Source organism: Aulostomus chinensis, chromosome 11 (genome assembly GCF_037954235.1).
Source record: "Aulostomus chinensis isolate RoL2024-O1b breed Wild chromosome 11, RoL_Achi_v1.0, whole genome shotgun sequence".
In the NCBI taxonomy this organism is placed as follows: Eukaryota; Metazoa; Chordata; class Actinopteri; order Syngnathiformes; family Aulostomidae; genus Aulostomus; species Aulostomus chinensis.
The window spans coordinates 23,555,061-23,577,633 of NC_141330.1; the positions used below are offsets into that span (position 1 = coordinate 23,555,061).

The following is a 22,573-nucleotide window of genomic DNA, read 5'->3' on the forward strand; positions in this document are numbered from 1 at the left end:
CAAGTGCATTTGTGGCATGCCCACTCCATTCACGTTATTAACTAAAGTATGTATGACCCTTTGGATGAGCAGAACGCCAAATATCGATCATTAGACTCTTAACAACATCTGTTCAAAAATACAAACTCACATCATCCCGGCAGCATTCAATACCAGCAGGTAGCCTGGGTGGTAAATTACTATGAAAAAAAAGATTTGCTATTCAACATTTTTGTCAGTAGAAACTTGCACCTGTGTTACAACTTTGCATCAGGTGGAAGATCAATTCCAAACTTTTACAAATGAAAACTAAAGTAAATTAAAATGACTCAAATTAATACACATTTTCATTAGTAAGTCAAAAACCACACACAAAACTGGTATGTTCCGTTCTCCTTTATAAACATGTAATCAGTTAACATGCATGATTGCTCTGGTGTTTTGAACTCATACAGAAACAAATTTTGTCAGTTAAATCCCTGCAGTCTCCTGTTTAAATCTCTCCAAGTTCACAGGGAGTTCACTCTGCCTTTTGATTTTGTATATTGTAGCTTATGCTCTGGCAACCCAGTCCCAGACTGCATCAATAATGCACAGACCACAGCCTTTAGCAAAAGGGCTGCTCTGCAGTCAACTGAAATGAAATCAGGCTGGCGATGTCTCAAACTATTATCATGAAGCACGAATCAGAGATCAGAATCATCTTTAATTTCATTGCATAACACAGTGGAATTTCGTAAGAGCAATCCTCTATCTGCCCAGGATTAAAAATAGAATATAAAATAAATAACGTAAGAGTGTAAACATATCAGTGCAAAGAGTCCAATAGTTAAAAATTCCTACTAAGACGTGCTATGTGAGTATACACACACAGAGTTAATACCGAGTTTTAATCACTCTCAGACAAATTGGTGAGTGTGTGGCATGGGTACCCACTCAGGCAGACACACTCAGTGCATGAAGCACGGGTTTAAAGTGTGTTAAAGGGAACATATCGAAATTACTTTCAGTGTTCCTTCTTTGCTACGTTTTGGGTACTTGAAGAAATCTGCAAGCCTACCTGGTTCTAAGCAAACAACCAATTTATAACTTCAATGAGGAAAAAAATTAAAGTGAGAGAACACATAATATAGCCAGTTCCAAAAAGGTGCTATGACAATGCAGACAGGCCCTTTCCACCAACTGAGTCTACTACAACAGCTTCATTGTACTTGTACAGCTTAGATCAGAAAACACAAGTTCACTGCCAACAATGTTAACCAACCACAAGCAAAAGCATCTCCAGAGCATCGTCTTCTGTCTTTTTCATTCCTAAATATGTAATGTCTGCACTTTGGTTTAGTAGCGGTTTACATGCCATTATGATAACTTTAATCACATACAGTTATATAGGTAAACCAAATCTTTGTCAAAATTGTTTTGATAGTTCTTTTCTTTTGTGGTACTTATTCTGATATCTGAATTTGTACACCTGTTGGTAACAAGTGCTGATCCAAAACCAGTGTGCTAAAAACAAATGCAGTACTATACATTACAGTGTATACTGCAGTGTATACATATACTATAGTATATGGAATACAGAGTACAGTGCACAGGAAATGGTGTCTAACAACTATATAAAGAGAAACAAGTAACAATACATATCGAGAATGACTGCCGTATTTTATGATATACTTTGTTAGTCAACCCTCCAACAGCCATAAGGGTGTTTTAGGTAGATAATGCACATCTCCTTGAATGTGTGTTCAGTGTCCTCCCCCATGCTTTCTTTGTCATGATTACTACCATCCCCCCCCCCCGCTCTCAGGTGTATTTGACTGCCCTACTCTTCTACGGAGGAAGTGACACATTGCACTTCCTGCCACAATACATTGTCACATGCACAGCAATTTTGAAGGCACATTTTAAAACACACAATGCAATAGTACATACAAAGACACTTACTTCCCTGAGGCACACACACTCTGGTGCAGGCTGCCATTTGTCTTTTCTTGTCTCGTGTTTTGCTCTACCAACACAATACTGTCGCATTTTGGTGTGTCACATGGGTTTGGAGACAGACATTATCAACAACAAGCTGGAGCTCATGTTTTGGTGTTTTGGTGTTTTGGTGTGTGTGTGTGTGTGTGTGTGTGTGTGTGTGTGTGTGTGTGTGTGTGTGTGTGTGTGTGTGTGTGTGTGTGTGTGTGTGTGTGTGTGTGTTCAGTTTGAGCTGCTACCAGACAAGCCCTGTGATGTCTTCCTCCTCTGTCTAACACACACATTCAGCCCCTCGCTTCATGAGGTGAGAAGCCGCTAATTGGCAAAGGGTGACACACACACACACACACACACACACACACGAAAAAGAGATGGATAGACATAAAAACAGACAGATGGACACATATTTGGCAGTTATACACTGGGTTGTGTGAAGCAGACACAAAACATGGTAGACAAGAATGCATAATTGTAGCTGATAATACACAGTCAGCTTTCTATATTTTATCTTTTTTTATCTTTCATGACTTCAGTGTTTTTTTGTATAAAGAACATTATTAGACTCATTATGATGACCTTTATCAGTACAACAGTACACATTTTCTATCTATGACTTGTTTGATTTAATTCAATGTGGAAGGAAACAATGCTACAGTGCCAGAGAGAGAAATAGAAATTTATACAGTGCGATTTCCTTAGCCTAGCATTAGAATCTGGCTCTGTGTTATTTGCATCATGGAGTTCCAAGGTTTTCCAAATAATGTGAAGTCATTTTTTGTGAGGTCTTATCATGGAAAGTTTGAAGATGGACATCACAGCCCCTTGCTGTCTGACAACTGTGCAAACAGTTCAGTGGAAGATGTAGATATCTTGGAACTGCAATATCTCCACTCCACAGGAACATACACAAGGGTCCTGTGTGAAGATTTATGCTCCCCTTTCTGAACTTTCATTTACCTTCCTTCAGGGGAGAGCTTTACAGCCATACCCTGATGATATTTACACAGTTACAAATACAGGGTACAAGACAGGCAACTTGCAAAAAACAGTTATCTGTGGATGTTTCTTCACTTCAGTTTTGGTTCAGCATAAAAAATACAACATGCGGATCTGGAGGTGGGTGAGAGAAATAAATATATTAACATACAATGCAAATAATTATTCAACTTAAGGCTATAATCCTCTAACTGATGACGCTATGAACTCCGCACAGCATATTTATATCAATTCTTTCAAGGTCAGCTTCCGCTGCTCAAAACCAAAACGGAAATGGTGAATGAGGTGAATGTGAAGCGATTGAGAAGACAATCAGTGCTGGTGCCTCCAGGGACGCGGGGGTCTCTCCTCTGCTCATCTCCTTCCTCAGACCCATATGTCAAACTTATGAAGTTTACAGATGATAGAACAGTCATCAGCCTCATCAAGTGGACCTCAGTCAGAATCCTGACCGTTAGCACCAGCACCACCACACACAACAGAACTGTGTCTGAGGATATTGTCTCAGGAGCTGCTGATCCAGTTCTAGACAGCAATAATCGAGTCTGCATGTTCAGTCTGCACTAAAGCCATCAAAGAAGACAAGAAAACATTACAAGTACAATCAGGACTGAAGTGAGAAACATGGCTGCAGACCCATCCCACCCTGCACATAACCTCCTCCTTCTCCACCCTTTAGATAGGTGCTAAAGAGCACCGACTTCCAACCCACGAGACACCTGAATTGTTTCTTCCTGCTAATAAACATTTGGATGGAACCATAGTGGCAGGAACAACCCCTCATTAAACAAACACCCACAGTGCTGCCATTATTATTATGTTACTCAATTCATATTTAATTGCATATTTATTTCTTATAATTCTCAATGTATTCATTTAGGTTTGCACTTATTTTCTGCACTTTTAACTGTACACAGTATAATTGTCTTTTGTTTTTTCTTTACATATTACTATAATGAAAGTGTGCCACTGACAGGCCCAGTGTATTTCACCTGTTAACTAAGCCAGACTCCCAAGATTTGGGAGAAAGCCGTAACTGCATTTTCAAGGGTCATCAAGACAAAGAAAAAAAAATTGATAAAGGAATCACCTAATCTACTGCTACTGCACCTAATCTACCTACTGCTTAAAATGATTTTGTGGTTGTACCCTTGAAAATAGTGTAAAGCACGGGTCAGCAACCAGGTTTGGCCTTGGTTGAAAATTTTAAGCCATTAGATGGTGAGCCGGGGCATCAGATTATCAAAGTAAGCTTAAACAAAGGTCAAATTGTGAAAATGATTGATAAAATAATGTTAGGTGTTTTGTTGTAAACATGCTATCACTGGTGGCTAACAAGAGAAAATATTACTATTAAAATTTGGAAAAGGAAAGTTGACAATGATAGGGCAAACAGAGGATCATGCTAACTATATTCACTCCAGCTTGATTTGTCTCATTTTTGAAGTCTGACTGAATTATCACCTTGTTTTGAATAATATGTCTGATTGGTGTTTAATTGTAGAGAGAGACCATCTAATGGGTGAGAGACATTAGCTCTTAAGGGAGAAAGTGGTACAGCCTGCGATACTTTGTTGATGTTTATTAGTTGGAAATTAACAGCAGAGGAGAGAAATCTCTACATTATGGACAGTGTCTGTGTCTCAGTATAGCACAGAGGAACAAACACAAAAACCAACACTGGAAGCTACGTCCCAGTACAAGGTGTCACATCTCGACATATAGGTACCTGTGAATCCCTAAAAGTCAAGTCAAGTCAGTTTTATTATATATCTTTCTGTGTGGAGTTTGCATGTTCTCCCTGTGCCTGTGTGAGTTCTCTCTGGTACTCTGGCTTCTTCGCACAGTCTAAAGACATCCAATTGGGAACTAGGCTGATTGATACTCTAAATTGACCATAGGTATGACTGTGAGTGTTAATGGTTGTTTGTCTATATGTGTTGGCCCTACGATGGATTAGTGACCTGTCCAGGGTGAACCCCCGCCTCTTGCCCGAAGGCTGCTGGGATCGGAAAGGATCCAGCCCCCCCCTGCAACTCTTAACAGGATAAGTAGAAGCCATGAATTATAGGTTGAGGGAAACTCAGCAGCTCTGACAAACTACTTCACATAACGCATAAAAGAAGATCAAGGTCTGGACTATTCGAAGTGGGTCTTGTTATTTATTCAATATTTCATTTCTGACGATGTGAATTTGTGTATTTTTGAGGGGTGAACAGTGGATGTCTTGGTCTCGTACCTCAGACTGAGCAGAGAAAGAGTTGTAATGTACATTCAGCCAGTAAAAGAACAGGAGGCACGAATGATGTCAATTACACGACTACACGGGAAGCAAATGAAAATACATGTATGAAGAAAAATACTGTTCCAGTTTTTGTCTCTTGAAAATCCTGTTAAAACACAAAAGAATGAGATTTCAACTTTGGGTCATGAGAACACACTGGTATGATTCCACATGTTGGTATTAGAGGTTGTGGTCAAAGGTGGCCAGAGCTAGCACGGTCACTCATTTCAACATCATTTTGACATTGTATTACAGTGTCAAAGTCCATGTTAGACCATAATATCGATTTAACAGTTTGTCCTCATGTGCATTTCATTGTTTTATCAAATCACCATCCTATTCTTGCCAGTAACGTCAATTTTGAAGTGTGCAGGCTGAGATGTGTAATGATGACGACGTCTTGACTCCACCCAACAGTTAAACACGACCATACAGAGTCACCACAGCTGACACAATTCTCATGTGTACCGCGTGTCTCATTTGCATAAAAAAGTTGCGCAGACCCCAGCCTCAAATATATTCATCCCAGGGTGCCAGCAATGTGGCCCGCCCGCTAGCTGGGATATCTGCATCTAAGCAAGACAGCTTACGTCACATCAAGCAGCTAGACGTCTGTCGCTGTCTGCTAAGGGCATCAAAGCTTCTTCACCACTAAGGTCATAGACAGCAGTACAGGCAGTACCATCATCCAGGGACGGCGGGGTGGCCCCGATGGACAGTCGGAAACCAGCACTTGCCTACTGCTAACCCAGCTGATTTAGCGTAGCTTAGTCAGCTGGAGCACCTTGTTTGATAACCAGCTCCAACTCTGCATGGCAACTTCCACTGTCTGGCCCAGACAGGACAGTCTGCTTCGCGTTTAGCTCCACCAGCTGCCATAAGCAGAACATACCCCCATATGCCCAGGACTAACGGAAAACATAATGCATTAAAATAATCAGTGTGTCAACCAGAAAATGCCGCATGCCCCCTACCTGTGAATGCAGGCTGTAAAGCGCTGAGCCGCCGTGTCTGCTCGTTTAAAGTCTCGGATGTTGTGTCGCTAGATGTAAAGTCCGACTGCACCACAGTGGTTTCTAGCCCTGGAAGCAAAATAAAACCCAGCTGTCTAAGTGTACAGTGCGTGTTACTGACAGTCACATGGATGAAGCTTTGGTGACACCTGCAGGTCTCCTGATACTTCATCCTAACTCGTGACGGCAGATGATGCTTCAATTTCCTGTTGACCTGGAGCTGACAAAATCACTCATGTTGGTTTTCAGCTTGCGTTTACGACACTTAAGGGGGACTTCTTGGCGAATGCATACTCAGCACACAGGTGATAGAAATTAGCAGAATGACATAATAGAAATACACGTGATAGCTGGGATTAAATTTAGTCTATTCCAGAACTTAATTACTATTGAGATAACAAGGGAGAATATCAACTGTTACTGGTCTACAATATTTCATCAAACATCAACATTTTTCAAAAAAATACTGCTGTATAACACACACATTAAAAAGGAATAAAAGCTATTTATCACAAAACTTTATTTAAAATGTGTACATACAATACAGTTTATGACATTCGATTCAAAGTGTGTGCAAATTGTAAATCAAAACCTTTCAGGACAGTTGTCTCTGCATGTCGTGGGCAGCTTTATAATGTCCAGCAGTGTCTTCATATTAAATCTTGCTATATAAGCAGGAAAATCATGCACAAAGCTAGTGTTATCAACTTTCAAAAAGTTGTTAAAATAGACATGACATCTAAAAACTTGTAAGTTCACATACGTTTCTTTGCAATTCCAGTTCCAAAACTCATGAATGTGAATCAAATACCTCATGAAGGAGCCTAGCCATATGGTCCAGAGCCTTGCGATGAAATGGAAAACTTATTTTCTGTGACTGGACAGTGATTAACACAGCCATGGTAACCATACTATGAAGGCCTCACAAGCTGCATAACAAAAAAAAATAACTCTTTGAGCATGTAATAACAATCATTAAGCAACCTAATGTTGCTGTGAGCTGCCCTTATCAGGGATGAATTAAGTACATCTGGACTGTTTGGAAGGAGTCTTTGAGGTTGCTGGGAATGCAACACATGCTGACTGTAAACAGGTTCTGAATCAAAAACCATTGACATAGAAACTCACTAGTAGAGTGCATGAGGAAAATCCGCTGAAAAACCATATTTTTTCCTTTGTGGAATTGATACAATCATGAGTTCCTAACAGACCTTACGAGTGCCCCCTTTCAGATGTCTAATCTGATCTGTTTCCATTGCAGAGCAGCAACATGATTCAGCCTATTTAAAAAGGAAATCCCTGAGGCAAGTTGTGTTATCAAACTTGAGACAAATTTATATGCTCCAAGTTTATCCCAACTGGTGTTTGTCTGCTGGGAGATGAGGCAAATCAAACAATGCCATAAAATAATTTGTTCTCTTGAAATACCACAGCATTGAAGACTAATCGGCCTGAAACTGAATGATTTTGTCAGACTGGCTAACATCAATTTTTAATGGGCCAGTCTGAGAATACGTGCATCTTGGCCGGCATGGAAAGAGAGGCACATCCCTCTGAGTTGACAGTGCACGGTCTCTTTTCATCATTGGCAAATCAGTCAGCGCCACTTGACCGAGATCTGACAATGAAGGATTTATGTCCAGGGTTGCTTTTATTTGATCTGTGTCAGTTTGAACTTTTCCTCTCTGTTACTCATGTCTGTCCCATGATGAATAGTATAGAGATGAGCATCAAAAGAAAAGCAGCCAACCAGCATGGGGAGGTGAAGCGTGGAAGATGGTGGATTCAAAGCAGTGCCTCACCAGTCAGCTGTATGACAAGACTTCCACTTGTTTCTGACTGGATGAGCAGCAACCCTGCGTGTTTGCCTGCAGTGCTGGGCTTGAACTGGACAGGCAGCTTCAGATAATGCTGTGATCTAATTGGTGGCAAAAAGGAACAAAAACTCATTAACAGTTACATCAACTCGATATTATAAGAGCACAAATAACATACATATCCAGAAAAAAAAGCCCTTTGGGTTGCAGCATACAAATTATTACATAGTAGTCGTACAGTTGTGTAGACTACAGATGAGTTCGTCATAACTCAGACTTGTGCTGGTTGCACAAACTAGGCTGAAGCTGCCTTCTTGCCAAGGCCAGGAAACCATGCCAGACCTAGTAAGGAGCAGGGTAGAGTTGTCTGTCTAGAGACGTCACCGTCTCCAAGCAGTTGGTTGATACCATGCGTTTTCTGAATGAAGGCTGCCCAAGTCAAACAACCATTAATGGCCTCTTATTTTTCCAACTCAACCTATTCTTCTTTTAAGTTATGATGTTTGACTGGCTGGCAGCCACCATTAGTCATTTTCTTAGCACTGTATCTGAGAAACCATCTATGCCAAGGGATAAAAACTGATACAATTTTATTCATATCATAGACATCATCACTTCTGCTTAGTCATGTTTTCAGCATTGAGAGAATATCTGCAGAGGATCTGTTTTCGTTTAGGGTTTTTCAGTCAAAAGACCATCTGCTAATAAGCCTCCCTTTGTGCTGCTACATTTATTACATACAACATGAATTTAGCTGGGACCATTTGACAATTGACATTATTATTCATTGCCTCAAATTATTTAGAGCAGTGAACCTCAACAGGTGCCCCCCAGGCCGCATCCTGCCTGCTGGCCACCAGTTTGTGGCCCCTGAACCGTTATTCCTTCACTGTGTTTCTTGGTTGGGTCAGCTTGTCATGGCAGGATGGCCACAGGGAGGTTTGGGAGGTTTCTACAATGGCCGCTCTGGGCAGAGCGTTTTCTTTCTTTTTTTTTGGAAACCACAAATGCCGTGTTTTTATTACACCCTGCCCTCGTGGGTGCAGCCCATACAGACATTTACACCAATAATCTACAAGCGACCGCAATTGCAGTTCACTCGCACCCCCCACCCCCCAGGGACACAATATATTGGCTGGGACATGTCTCCCTGTCAACGATACACAGATAGCTTGTTACTGGGTCCCTCGGAGTTCACTGATGCAAGCCCAATTTTTTTAGAGCAGTTTTTAAAATTTTAATCAGTTTGTTAAACTGAAAGGGACATTTGGGTTTATTTTAGCATGTTTGTTAGTTTTGACTTCCTGAGATGCTTGATTCACCCTCAGACAGAAATACATTTTTCCTTCTTCCTTGTGGTTCTTTGTGTTTATCTTAAAAAAAAAAAAAAAAAAATCTTAATCCCCTCCAGACAGATTTGTTTTGTATTCATGACAGGGGTCATATTTTGTTTTATTCAACTATTTATTTTAGTTAATGTCAAAATCAAAATGACATTTTATTTTAGTTCATATTTTTGTTCTTTTGAATGAAAAGGGCATTTTGTACAGTATAATAACATGTGGTCAGACCGACCTCAATAAATGGACCTTTGACAAATTGAGAAAATGCTTTGTGGTCCTTTGATTTGTATTTGAGTACCCCTGATTTAGAGCATGCCAGGATCACCTTGCAATGTGGACCACACTTGCATTCTGCCCAGAGGGCTTGAAAATTCTCGCATCTCAAGGAAGTGACAGCAACGCTCTGAAAAGCTGTGTTCCACCAGAATACCAACCAAGAACAATAACTGTTCCATAGATGAAAATTTACCAATGTCCTCAAGCCACTAAAATTTTTTTCCCACAGGTTGTGTTAAAAGATACAGATAAAGACATCTCTACACACATTAAAGCTACGGTTAAGTTGGTCTTAACAATAGCCAACTTAACAGTAAGAACCAGGCTTAATTAAGAGCAGTTGGGGCAACATTCCGGTCGAATTGGTCAAGTATGGTTGAAACGGGAAAAACTCAACACATGCTGTGGAATTGTGAAACAGGTTGCCAAATCTGTTGAGAGTACCAGCACACCTCTGGCCATACAACCACTCACAAAAACTGTAATACAGCAGGACATTAGCAAACCAAAGATCTCAAGTGTGCTGGAAACAGTATTAACTACAGGTCCCACCAGCTCACAAGACATGTTATGGTGGACAGTCACAATGGGGAAATTAGGTTACATAGACTTATGAGAGGTCAATTTCAAAGCTGATGAAAACTCTGTTTTGCGGAACTCTGTCATTGCTAAGTCAAAACAGAAAAAAATGTTGCCTCTCTTCTCAGGGATAATGACTATTTGACTCACCTTAGAGAATATTTGGAATGCTTGAGGTGGAAGGGCTCCCTAGGATTTATAAACGTCAGCTGCAAGTCAATTACAGAAGCCACACATCAAATCCATGCAATGCATATTTATAACTGTTAGGGGGTTATAACATTAATCATGGAGGACAAACAAGTCAAACATGCAATTTCTGTCAGCAGTATGGTGAATGAGTATCCAAAATGAAAATGGAAAAACACTAGCATGATATAAATCTAATTCTGGAAATCTGATGTAGAAATCTTGAATAAACCTCTATGTCAGAGATGACATGGTGTCATCTCAAGGAGAAAATACATAGAACTTAGTTTTTTAAAAATCTTTCTGCATGTTCCTGCGGCATGTAGCAAGGAAAAGTTCAACCAATGACAAAAGTGCATGCCTCACCTCATGTGTGTTGGAAGAGTTGTTGCGGATGTTGACCTTCAGAGTGCTGGACTCTCCAATATGTGTGCCAGGGAAGGTGTATAGATCCTGGGGAGAATACACGCCCCTACGCACAGCCTCATCCTGGCTGAGGACAAATTGTAATGAAAAATGAAGACAGCTTGCACTTCTCCAGATGAAAAAAATGGAAATACTGGGTGTACTTTACCAAAGAATCAGTCAGTAAACAAAAAACTGGCACTATCAGAAGACAATCAGGAAATTGGTAATGGGCAAAGACATTTTCGAACAAATTGTGCTAGTTAAAAAGACAGGACAGCAACTTCTATGAGTATGCTTTACTTTCATGCATGTAATTATTCAATGTAACAGGAAGCTGAAATTGTCAAACAGCAAATTCTCCAAAACAATTTGCATTTTTATCTGATATCGCATGCATTGGCCTATAGATTTTACCTCAAGGACATACTTATTGTCATTATAAGCCCTCAGAAATGTAGATTTTACCTGGTTTTGCCTGTTGATGCTCCAGCTTTTTTCCTAGTCTTTACTGTAGCCTCTGTCTTAACCAAAGAGCAATCTCCTTCCTGTGGTCCTGCCACTGGTCCAGATTTGATGCCCTATGGACACACAAAAACAGAAACATTGGGTCGGTCAAAGTTCATGAGGTTCAAGAAAAAGAGCACCTATTTTAGCATTATTAAACCAAGCATACAGAAAATTTACAGTGCTGATAAAAAAAAAAAAAATCACATTTTGTTTCACACTAGGCCTGGGCGATATATTGATTGATTCGAGTTTTTTGTTGCAGACAATTTAAAAAATAAAAAATTAGAGTATGTACTCTTCTTGCCATGGCGCACCTTTTGCACACCAGGAGCTTCTATAGCTTTCCCCCCTCACCCATCCCCCTTATTTCCTGCACACGCATCGTAGTAAGATGGCTAACGAGAGCAAGAAATTTGTTTCTAAGAAAGGAGTAGTATTGTCAGTAGTTTGGAACTGGTTTGGGTTTGCGGTGACAGACGTTGAACAAGCGACTGCATGCTGCAAAGTTTGTCTGAAGCCCACTGCAACAAAAGGCAGCAGCACAACAAACTTATTTCAGCATCTAAAACAGAGGCATCCAGGCAAGTGGGAGAAATGACACTCTTTGTGAGGGGAACAAGACCGCTATAACCAACTCCCACTACAAACAGCTTACTGTGGTGGAATCATTTACCCACAGGACCACGTATAATAAGAAAGGGGCACGATGGAGAGCAATCACTGAAGCGGTCGCTTTGCACATCGCTAAAGATATGGTACCCATATATACAGTGGTTCGTTAAGTTTTTGATAAAATAAAAGCAGAACTTGTTTTGAGTTCTCTCTGTCCTTTGTACTTCTTATTTTCTAAAAAAAAATCGTGAATTGAATTTTTTATGTGAAATAAATCTGATATTTTATTTTTAGTCCATATCACCCACACCCAAATATTTTTTTTGCTGTGGTCAAATAATCATATTATAAATGAAAGTTCAGCACTCTACTTCTTGCATCCTAGAAATATGGAAGCACAGAGAAAAAGACCTACCATCAGAGCTGCTTAACCTTCGCACTTGCTGTACATGTCTGCTCTAAACTGGGTCTGTCATAACACTTCACATTAAAACAGCACACACGTGAAGCCTGCAGGCCCATCACAGCAGGGTGAGTTTCATTACCATTCCGCAACCTATTCTCCTCATTAATTCTGTCACTACTACGACACAGTTATTATTACAGTGATACCGTAGGTGCAGAGGTTTGTCTTAACTCTGGTGTTTTGCAGGTAGCAAATGTATTCAAAGCTTATTCTCAAGGTGATATGGTTGTGTTCAGATGGTACAGCTTCATGAATCTGATATATATATTTTTGATTTGTGAATAAAAAAATCTTCACAGTAACAGAATGGACTTAAGTGAAGCTCTGATAAAAATTGAATATGAAAATTTTGGTGATCTTAGAAAGAAAAAAAAAACAACTTTGCCTGACCCAAGGTTTTCTGAGTCAACTAGCAGTTAGTTAAGGCATGCAAACAATGAGTAGATACACACTTTAATTTTGGGGTGGTGGTGTTTTCAGAATATGGCTCCAGGACTGAGCGTAATTGTTTTAAATGACACTCTTAACACCCTGCTAAATTTACAGCAGTCTGCCCTGCCCTGGATAGATTATCCAAGAATGGCTTCATTGTATCCCACCTGCATATGATACAAGTGTATGGAGAGCAGTATTCAAATGGAGATAATCAGGGATAATCGGGCCCTCATAATACATTTCAGCTCTGCATGCACATCTGAGGTCCTGCGAGTTCAGGCATTTGGCAAATGATAACCTTGATCAGTGAACCATCTCTTAGCTTCACAAAATGTGTGAATTGTACACAAGTTTCAAGATTTCATAATCTGGTCCAGGGCCACACAACTAAGTAGTCCTCACAGTGCCACACAGCTGAAAGCGTATTCTTTTTTTCTGCTTGGGCTCAGACACGGGGTGGCATTCCAAGTCCCAAAACTGAGCATAGGCCCCTCTGTCCCTGGGCAGGAAGGTAATAGGCACCTGTAAGAAAACCATTACAGAAAAATCAAAGTTAATTTCAGCACTCAACACTATACCTTAAAAGATAAATATTACAAGCCATTTTTGATACCACAGGGACTTAACATCAGGGGCATCAAATTTTAGATTTTTTATCAAAACAATCAAGACCGCAAGATAATTTCTTCTCCTTGGCAAAGAAAATAGAACAGTAGAACTAGCATAAAAAAGAAAAATATCTCTTCTTTTTTCTCTATAGACCAGTCCTGATAAATAACCAAACTTCAGATTAATCTTAAAAATAAAGTTGATTTTTGTTGATTTACCTCTCACGACAGTCCAAATATTTTCCTCTAAACTGAAACTGCAGTCTGAGATCCCTGAAGGCTCTGAGGCGATTATCTTTAAGGGCCGCAAATGTTTGTTAGGCCAACAACAATTTACTGGGCCATAAGATTTAAAATGTGAATAACTTGGGTTCATTTCCACAAAAATAACTTGCTTTTAATAAGTCTATTTGTGTATACACAAGTACCTGCATCTTTTCAAAGGCTCCCAAAGTGCCTGAGACCTTAGAGCATCTGAAAGCTGTGTAGGTGGCTCGGTAGACGTCGCAACTGTTGTCAACCCCCTGAGGACAAACAGGAAAGACCTTAGTTGAGTCACCTCTATCACACAATGGCCAAAACAAACTACAAGAATTAAGTAGTAACACAAGGAGTGTATCCCAGCAAAATAAATTCATTAAACAAAAAGAATCTAAACCAAACTTCAAGTGAAACACAGTGATTAGGAAATAAACCGGGATCAATCAACAAAATGTAAAAAGTGTAAACACCTGTTCTAAAAGGGGCGGGACATTAAACAGAAAACTATTCAGATTAAAAGAATAGTTGATAGACAAAAGGGATAATGGAGGACAAAATGCACCTTGACGTATGGGGGGGCAAATGATGACAAATACCACCTCACTTCCACTTCCCCATTCTCAACCTCCAGCTGTGCCTCTGAAATCCAGGAACAAAAGGGTTTGACGACATCTTTCAAACAGTGCTATTACAGCACATACATGCACATACTGTGACTTCATTTTAACAGAAAGGATTACACACTCAGAATACATGTTGAGGCCTACCCGATGTTTCCCCTGAGAGTGTAGGGGGGAAGATGATATTTTTGTTGCAGATCTCCACTAGCGCTTGAGGTTGTTGTGGGGCTGTAGAAAACAGTGTTGGCTTAGTTGTTAGCCTCGCAGCAGCCAACACAGGAGTGGCAGCCTGAGGAGCCAGGGTTGATAGAGTAGAATCTGCAGGGGCAGCGGAAATATCCAAAGCCAAGTCTTGACGGATCTGGACCTTGATCAGCTGAACAAGTGCACATGTTAAGGTCATTATTTCCACAGCATTCATTTCACTATGAGAAAACATGTGCATGTCCTCATATGTCCGCCATATCTTGTACCTTCTGTTGACCATCACATTGGAGATAAATCTGCCCGCTCCATGGAAGCATAGCAGATTTGGTTGCTAACGAAGGGTTGGGACTGATCAAAATCTGCAGGTGGCACCTTGGTATTAACAGAAATAAGACGGAGTTACTGATAAAAAGTTTTTATGTTCTACATGTAATTGTTTCTACAGTAAAGCATTGATCATGATCAATGATATTTTTATGCCTAAGTTAAGGTGTAGATACTTAAAAAAAAAAAAAAAAGTCAAGGCTGTGCTGAAATGATCAAAGCAGATGCCATTTTTAAAAATCACAGGTGATCAGAAGAGGAGCTGAAAAATATTTGTAAAGAAATTGATGGCAATTGTTAGGATGTGGTAGGTTTGTACAAATTTTGAGTAAATACAAGAAATACAGTATTTCAAAACATTTAACCTGTGTTTAACTTTAGTGGAAGTAAAATGATATGGGATACCTTACATGCTTACTTGCATTTAGCCCACCTTCCTACTGCATTTTATTCCATTATCAACAAAGTAGTATAATGTGTTCTTACAGAGGCTCGATGACTCCATGCTGAGGGGTGATGGTAAGGCAATGAGCAGGCCAAGACAAATCAAAGCTCAGCTCTCGGGGTGTGTTGTTCTGGATCTGAATGTGACTGGTGCTTGCTAATCCATCTGAATAACAACAAAGGTTGGTTCCTGAGAATTTACGTTAACATACCATTGCAGAGTCAGTCACTCACACTTGGGACCCAAAATTGAACCACGCATTTATAGCTAAGGTGATATTGGTTTGTTTTCTGAATAAAGATACCACTCACCAATAGTAGGAGCAGCTAGCACCAGTTGCTCTGGATGGATGGTCCAGGAGTCAGACAGCTTGTGTAATGGCTCTGAAGTCTATGGAGAGAAAAATAGTAATCGGATACTTAAGCATCACCTATCAAAATGAAGGGCTGTGAATTTTATATTCAGCAACATCAAGCCAAAATGCTCCACACTCACTGCACACAACCATGAAAGTTCAGTAAAGCCTGATGATACCTTAAAGGAGTGTTGTGTCACTCTCATTGCTGGACCTTGGGGACCCTTCACTGGCAGCACATCCAGAGACACATTGCCATTTGCGATACCACTGAATGAACCAAACATAGCATTGCTGTAATAAAAGAGCTGCAATATGCAAATTATGTATATAATCTAATTCTGCAGATAGCACTGTTCATTACAGAAAAAAGGTACAGTTTAGGTAGGAATAGCACTGAATATGTATTTACCAGAAAAGTTTTTGGAAGTGTGAGGTGAATATATAGTTCAATAGGTTTTCAAACATTAATGTTATAATGTCTGTTTGGAAAGCAAGTATTTAGATGAACTTAGGCATAATATTTTTTTAGTTTTTAAGTAAAGTATGTAGTGTAGGACATTACCTGTCTGTCTCTGATGCTTGCCTCGCAGAAGGTGGCAACAGCTCACTGCAGTCACTGTCCTTGCGTCCACTGCTCTTTGTGCTTCCCAGCAACGAAACCACAACCTTACTCATGTTTCCATAAAAGATGTGGGCCTCATTTGGCCGCTGGGGGAGGTCAAAGGCTACAAGCCAGTACAATTAAGAGTCAAACAGACCACACAAAAACACATTTTAGATTAGACCTGTATTCAAAGTCAACGGGGATATGGACGGAAAACTATAGATATAGTTAGAAATTCAACTGAAACCACAATATGGATGAATGTAATTTTCAAACCACTGAAAGGCACAAGGCACATTAAGGCTAACTGTGTGTCACAATACCGTTTTAGATTAAATATTGTGGTACTACAGAGATGTCCTCCCTATATATTATATTACCAAAAAAATTAAAAATTCCAACATAAACTTAAATGTTTTTCAAGGGAAATGACTTAAATATTAACATGATGTGAATTATACCGCAGCTGCAATATCAGTCACCATAATCTTAATTAGTTGTTTTTTCAAAATAAAGAGGCCCCACATTTATCATAGAATTACATGATATAAAGGGCAATAAGAAAATACTAAAATTAAACAGCCACAAGTCACATCAGCATAAAATATCGAGAACCACGCAAACAATAATACGATAATAAAAACAATAATAAGCAGTACTATTGGAGGTGGCAAGAAATATAATAAGAACTCAACTCATAAGTCCTAATATCAGTAAAAAAAGAAACAATAAACAAACAAATATCAGTGCATACAGGATTGATAATACAAATCACAGGATAAACTGGACATGTAAAAATAAATAGTTTGTAAAACATCCAATATACCCCTAATTGTGGAATTAATAAGAAAAATTCTTATAAGAAGAATTTCAAATAAAATATATATAATATGGTGCAACCCCAATTTAGATTTATATAAAATTTTCACTGCAGCAGTAAATGCAGCATATGCTATGCAACTTGCACAGTCATCAAAGAGGGTGGGCTGTTTCTGAGTTTCAGTAAAATCAGAGCTTTTATGGTAAATTTTAAAGCACAGATTGTTGAGTGTATATTTTGGGGTGATATATTATTCTTCAACTGTCAAATGCCTCTGAGGGGGTGCACTGATGTCAACTGCAAGACACCTTTTACAATTCACGATAACAGAAACAGGATAGGTACCCAATAAGTCCACAGCTGCTTGTATGCTTAAAATACATATACCATGATATGGTAAAACTGTAAAGTGAATTAGAGTAGAGGAAATTGTCTTCATATATACACACACAAACACACATTTATATATAGAATTTTATAATTAGCATATCTCTGTACTTACATATTTTCCATATTTGTGTGTGAGCATCTATGAACTGGCTACAGAAATGTTGAATGTAGAAAACATATTGAATCCAAACATTAGTTGTTCCTTATGATAATGACATCTTACTCTCTGTGATATTTTCCTCCCCCAGGAACTTCTCATCGAAAACAATGTTTTTCAGCATACTGTTCTCTGCAAGAGCCTTTCGCCCAGCAGCAGGATTGCTCTGAAGCAATCTGAAAAAAAAACAACAACAAAAAAAACAATCAACTCCATCGCATTGCAATAACAGCTTTCTGTTATTGTTAAACTAAAAACACATCAACATCATCAACACTGATACTGTAACCATTTCATCTGTAAGTATTTTGATCATTTACATTTAATATTGTAATGCTTTTTGAATCATAATGTAGTGTGCTACTCACTATTTAGATATTTTGCTCCTGCTACTGTTACATTGTATTGCTAATATTCTTTTTCTTGGCCAGTGCCCACATTGTCTCAATAGCAAATATTTTTGAATCAAGATTTCACTCCCCCCGTGGACCCACCACCCGCACGAGGAACCGGAACGGTCAGGTGCTATTTGGTTTGGGCAGCAGTTTAAGGTGGGGGCCTTGGCTGTCTGATTACCAGACATGAAAGCTGGCTTTTGGGACATGGAAAATTACCTCTCTGGCAGGGAAGGAGCTGGAGCTGGTGGAAGAGGTTGAGCGTTACCGGCTAGATATAGTCAGCCTCACCTCGACACATAGCTCCGGGTCCAGAACCCAAGTCCTTGAGAGGGGTTGGACTCTCTCCTTTGCTGGAGTTGCTCTGGGTGAGAGGCAAAGAGTCGGGGCGGGCTTTTTGATAGCCCCCAGACTCCCTGCCTGTACGTTGGGGTTTACCCTGGTGCACGAAAGGGTTGCCTCTCTGTGCCTTTGGGTCGGGGAACGGGTCCTGACTGTTGTCTGTGCTTATGCGCTGAACAGTAGTTCAGAATACCCACCCTTTTTGGAGTCCTTGGGAACGGTGCTGGATGGTGCCCCAACTGGGGACTCCATTGTCCTACTAGGGGACTTCAACGCTCATGTTGACAATAACAGCATGACCTGGAGGGGCGTGACTTGGAGGAACAGCAGGCCCGACCTGAACCCGAGTGGTGTGAAGTTATCGGACTTCTGTGCAAGTCGCAGTTTGTACATAACTGACACCATGTTCAAAAATAAGGATGCCCATCGGTGCACGTGGCACCAGGACATCCCAGGTCGTAGGTCTATGATCGATTTTATAGTTGTATCATCTGACCTGCGACCGTATGTTCTGGACACTCAGGTGAAGAGAGGAGCTGAGCTACCAACTGATCACCATCTTGTGGTGAGTTGGATCAGGTGTCAGGGGAAGATGCCGGCCAGACCTGGCAGGCCCAAATGAGTAGTGAGGGTTTGCTGGAAATGCCTGGAGGAAGAACCAGTCAGAATGATCTTCGGCAGAGCTTTGACCACATCCCGGGGGTAGTGGGGAACACTGAGTCTGAAAGGGCCATGTTACGCTCTGCCATTGTCGAGGCGGCTATTGTGAGCTGTGGCTGTAAAGCTGCTGGGGCCGGTCACGGCGATAATCCCCAAACCCGCTGGACACCAGAGTTGAGGCGAGCCATCAGGCTAAAGAAGGAGGCTTACAGGGCATGGTTGGCCTGTGGATCTCCAGAGGCAGCTGACTGGTACCGGCAGGCCAAGCGGTGTGCAGCCATGGTGGGCACCAAGGCAAAAACTCGGGCGTGGAAGGAGTTTGGTGAGGCAATGGAGAATGCCTATCGGTCGGCTCCGAAAAGGTTCAAGCAAACCGTCCATCCCGGCGACAACTTGCCCACACCGTTTACAGCGGTGCCAGGAGGCTGCTGACGTCAACTGGGGAGATAATTGGACGGTGGAAGGAATATTTTGAGGATCTCCTCAATCCCACCAACACGTATCTGCCCTGGGTATCTCATGGCTCTGGATGTTGTGGGGTTGTCTAGGTTGACAGGTTTCTACAACATTGCGTGGACATCGAGGGCAGTGCCTTTTGAGTGGCAGACCAGGGTGGTTGTCCCCATCTTAGGAAAGGGGACCAGAAGGTGTGTTCCAACTATCGGAGGATCACACTCCTCAGCCTCCCTGGAAAGGTCTACACCACAGCACTGGAGAGGAGGGTCAGGGCGATAGTCGAACCTCAGATTGAGGAGGAGCAGTGTGGTTTTCGTCCCGGCCATGGAACCGTCGATCAGCTCTTCACCCTCGCTAGGGTGCTGGAGGGGCATGGGAGTTTGCGCAACCAGCGCATGTGTTTTGTGTATCTGGAGAAGGCTTATGACTGTGTTCCCAGGAGCACCCTGTGGGGGGTATTCCGGGAGTATGGGGTGGATGGCCCCTTACAGAGGGCCATTCAGTCTTTCTACTGGAAGCATGAGTGTCTGGCCCGCGTTGTCGGCAGTAAGTTTAACTTGTTCCCAGGTTGGGGGGGGGGGGGGGTCCTGCCTCAGGTGGAGGAGAGGGGTCTTGTTCACGAGTGAGGGTAGGATGGAGCGGGAGACTGACAGGCGGATTGGGGCGGCAGTGATGCGGGTGCTAAACTAGTCCGTTGTGATGAAGAGGGAGCTTAGCCAAAAGGTGAGGCTCTCGATTTACTGGTCAATGTACATTCCAACCCTCGCCTATGGTCATAAGCTTTGGGTAATGACCGAAAGGACAAGATTGCGAATACAAGTGGCCAAAATGAGTTTCCTCCGCAGGGTGGCAGGGCTCTCCCTTACAGATAGGGTGAGAAGCTCAGTCATTCGGGAGGTGCTCCGAGTAGAGCTGCTGCTCCTCCATATTGAGAGGAGTCAGCTGAGGTGGTTCGGGCATCTGGTGAGGATGCCTCCTGGACGCCTCCCTAGGGAGGTGTTCCAGGCATGCCCAACAGGGAGGACCCAGGACATGCTGGAGGGATTATATCTCTCAGCTGGCCTCGGAATGCCTTAGGATTCCCCCAGAGGAGCTGGTGGACATTGCTAGGGAGAAGGCAGTCTGGACTTCCTTGCTGAGGCTGCTGCCCCCGTGACCCAGACCAACTGGATAAGCGGAGGCGGAGGAGGAGGAGGAGGAGGAGAACTATTTCACTCAACATTTAAAATCAGGGATATTTTAGGTGTATTTTAAAAATATAATTTTGGTCTCACCTCCTATATTGCTGTCTGGACACTTCATCTCCACAGAACAGTAGTATAGTCGCAAGCAGAGCACTGTCGGACTGACACAGGTTCTGCTCTCTCTGGGTGGACTTCATGAGCACAGTGATCACCTGAGACAGTTATGTCCACCCACACAGTATACATTACAGTTAAGATGGAGTCATTATTCAGATGTTCAAGTTTGGCTTTTTGTTTTTCCTTCTAGTGTCTTCTGCCTACTCTTACCTCTTGTGTCCTTTCCTTCAGTATGAACTGTGATGGGGCAAGGCTAATGACAGTGGGCTCCATAACTATGCGGTTAAGCACATCTGAAAAGGCCACAGCTTTGATGAAAGCTGCTCTAGACCCAGTGTTCCTAACACAGAGGCACACCTTGCTAACACGATCAATAGCTATGTCCATCATTGTTGCCACATAGCCATCTGCCTGTTTCCTCTGGTCCTCGAGTATGATGTTGCTGGTGCCACCATAACCAGAAAGTGGAATCTAAATAAAGACAGACCAAATTTAAATATAACCCAAGTTATGACAAATGACAGCATCTTAATGACAAAGAAAATAACATGAGACAGGAAAAGGAGAAAGACCATAGAGAGAAAGACAGGTAGCTGCAAAGGTAACATCTTTCTTGAGAGAGAAGCTAAAGTCTAACATATCCTTACAGTGAATTTGACCCCTGGTTGTGAAGGGCGGACTCCAGACTGTTTGATCTCCAGCTTAGCCAACATGGCGGCCACTCGAGTAGGAGCATAGAGCAGGTGGACAGTCACATCTTCTCTTGGACGAATGGACAGCTCTCCATGTCTGGTCAAACGCTCCTCTGGACTGAACATACTCTGGAGCTTTTGAAAAAGTACCTTTCATTTAATTAGTATTAAAATGAAATAGTTTATTACAATTTTATAGCGTTGTCTGTGGTTTTATGTGTAGGGCTGTAGGCTTTTCTTTGATAGGCAATATGGTACAGATATAGCCAAAAAAAGAGATATTCAACTCAAACCACTCTCAGCCAAATTTGCAGTGAGGTCTAAGTACATTGACAAGAATAAGACACTGTAGTTTAAACAGCAAAAGGAACCAATTAATTTTGGAAACTACATATATAATAATCTACCTGAAAACAGTCCTGGTCTTGACCACGAATAAGCAATCGTAGGTGCTGCGTGGTGTTTGTGGAGTTGTTGCGTAGAACTAGCTTCTGTTGGCTGAAAAATAATGGCAGCTGTTGGTTATGTGATCATCAGTGTAGGCCTTAATTTGTGTAGTATAGCAATTCAAACTTAGATCTCACTTAACTGTTACAAAGATTTTTTTTTACCACTGCCTGTACTTACAATAGAGAAAAAATGTTCTATCTTGAAATAGTGTCTGAAAATTAACACTTCCTGCAGACATGCTTTATCCCCTCTGATAAATTAAAATAGAACAAGATGGCCACTGGGTGTTGGAAGTGTTCACTTATACTTTCCATGAATAAGTGGAAAGTAATCAAAGTTTTTTTTCTGTAACCATTTAACAGTGAAATTAATGAAAAACTTACATAGCTCGTCCCAGTGTGACACCTCCCCAGGCTACGAACTGTTTGTTGGATAGAATTGGTGGAACGTCATTTGTCAGACCAAGACCAGACACAGCAGCAGAGAAAATGGAAAGCTTCCCCGACTCATCTTGGACAACTTCTCCTTTCAGGGTTACCTCATACTGAGGGCCTGATGGCAGCACGAAGATGGTGAGAAGGCTGCAACACAACCATGTT

At 41.3% G+C, this 22,573-nt stretch overlaps 1 protein-coding gene across 3 annotated transcripts in view; it reads right to left on the reverse strand.

Moving 5' to 3' along the window:
• Positions 1-22,573, reverse strand: part of cep192 (centrosomal protein 192) — a 338,513-nt gene that overhangs the window by 277,528 nt on the left and 38,412 nt on the right. The window contains exons 34-54 of one of the 3 annotated variants that reach the window (XM_086219098.1): positions 22,358-22,555; positions 21,932-22,022; positions 21,480-21,659; positions 21,043-21,303; positions 20,806-20,927; positions 17,745-17,854; positions 16,270-16,432; positions 15,884-15,974; positions 15,661-15,739; positions 15,391-15,514; positions 14,847-14,952; positions 14,521-14,749; positions 14,316-14,392; positions 13,921-14,016; positions 13,287-13,406; positions 11,330-11,442; positions 10,823-10,949; positions 10,418-10,476; positions 8,055-8,170; positions 6,214-6,321; positions 4,784-5,345 (exon numbers count right to left, since the gene is read on the reverse strand). In XM_086219098.1, coding sequence (XP_086075224.1) covers positions 5,230-5,345; positions 6,214-6,321; positions 8,055-8,170; positions 10,418-10,476; positions 10,823-10,949; positions 11,330-11,442; positions 13,287-13,406; positions 13,921-14,016; positions 14,316-14,392; positions 14,521-14,749; positions 14,847-14,952; positions 15,391-15,514; positions 15,661-15,739; positions 15,884-15,974; positions 16,270-16,432; positions 17,745-17,854; positions 20,806-20,927; positions 21,043-21,303; positions 21,480-21,659; positions 21,932-22,022; positions 22,358-22,555 — 2,686 coding nt within the window. In that variant the 3' untranslated portion in view covers positions 4,784-5,229. Of the gene's footprint in view, positions 1-4,783; positions 5,346-6,213; positions 6,322-6,775; positions 7,182-8,054; positions 8,171-10,417; positions 10,477-10,822; positions 10,950-11,329; positions 11,443-13,286; positions 13,407-13,920; positions 14,017-14,315; positions 14,393-14,520; positions 14,750-14,846; positions 14,953-15,390; positions 15,515-15,660; positions 15,740-15,883; positions 15,975-16,269; positions 16,433-17,744; positions 17,855-20,805; positions 20,928-21,042; positions 21,304-21,479; positions 21,660-21,931; positions 22,023-22,357; positions 22,556-22,573 lie in introns of those variants that run through there. The other 2 variants (XM_086219099.1, XM_086219100.1) reach the window with 2 other exon arrangements.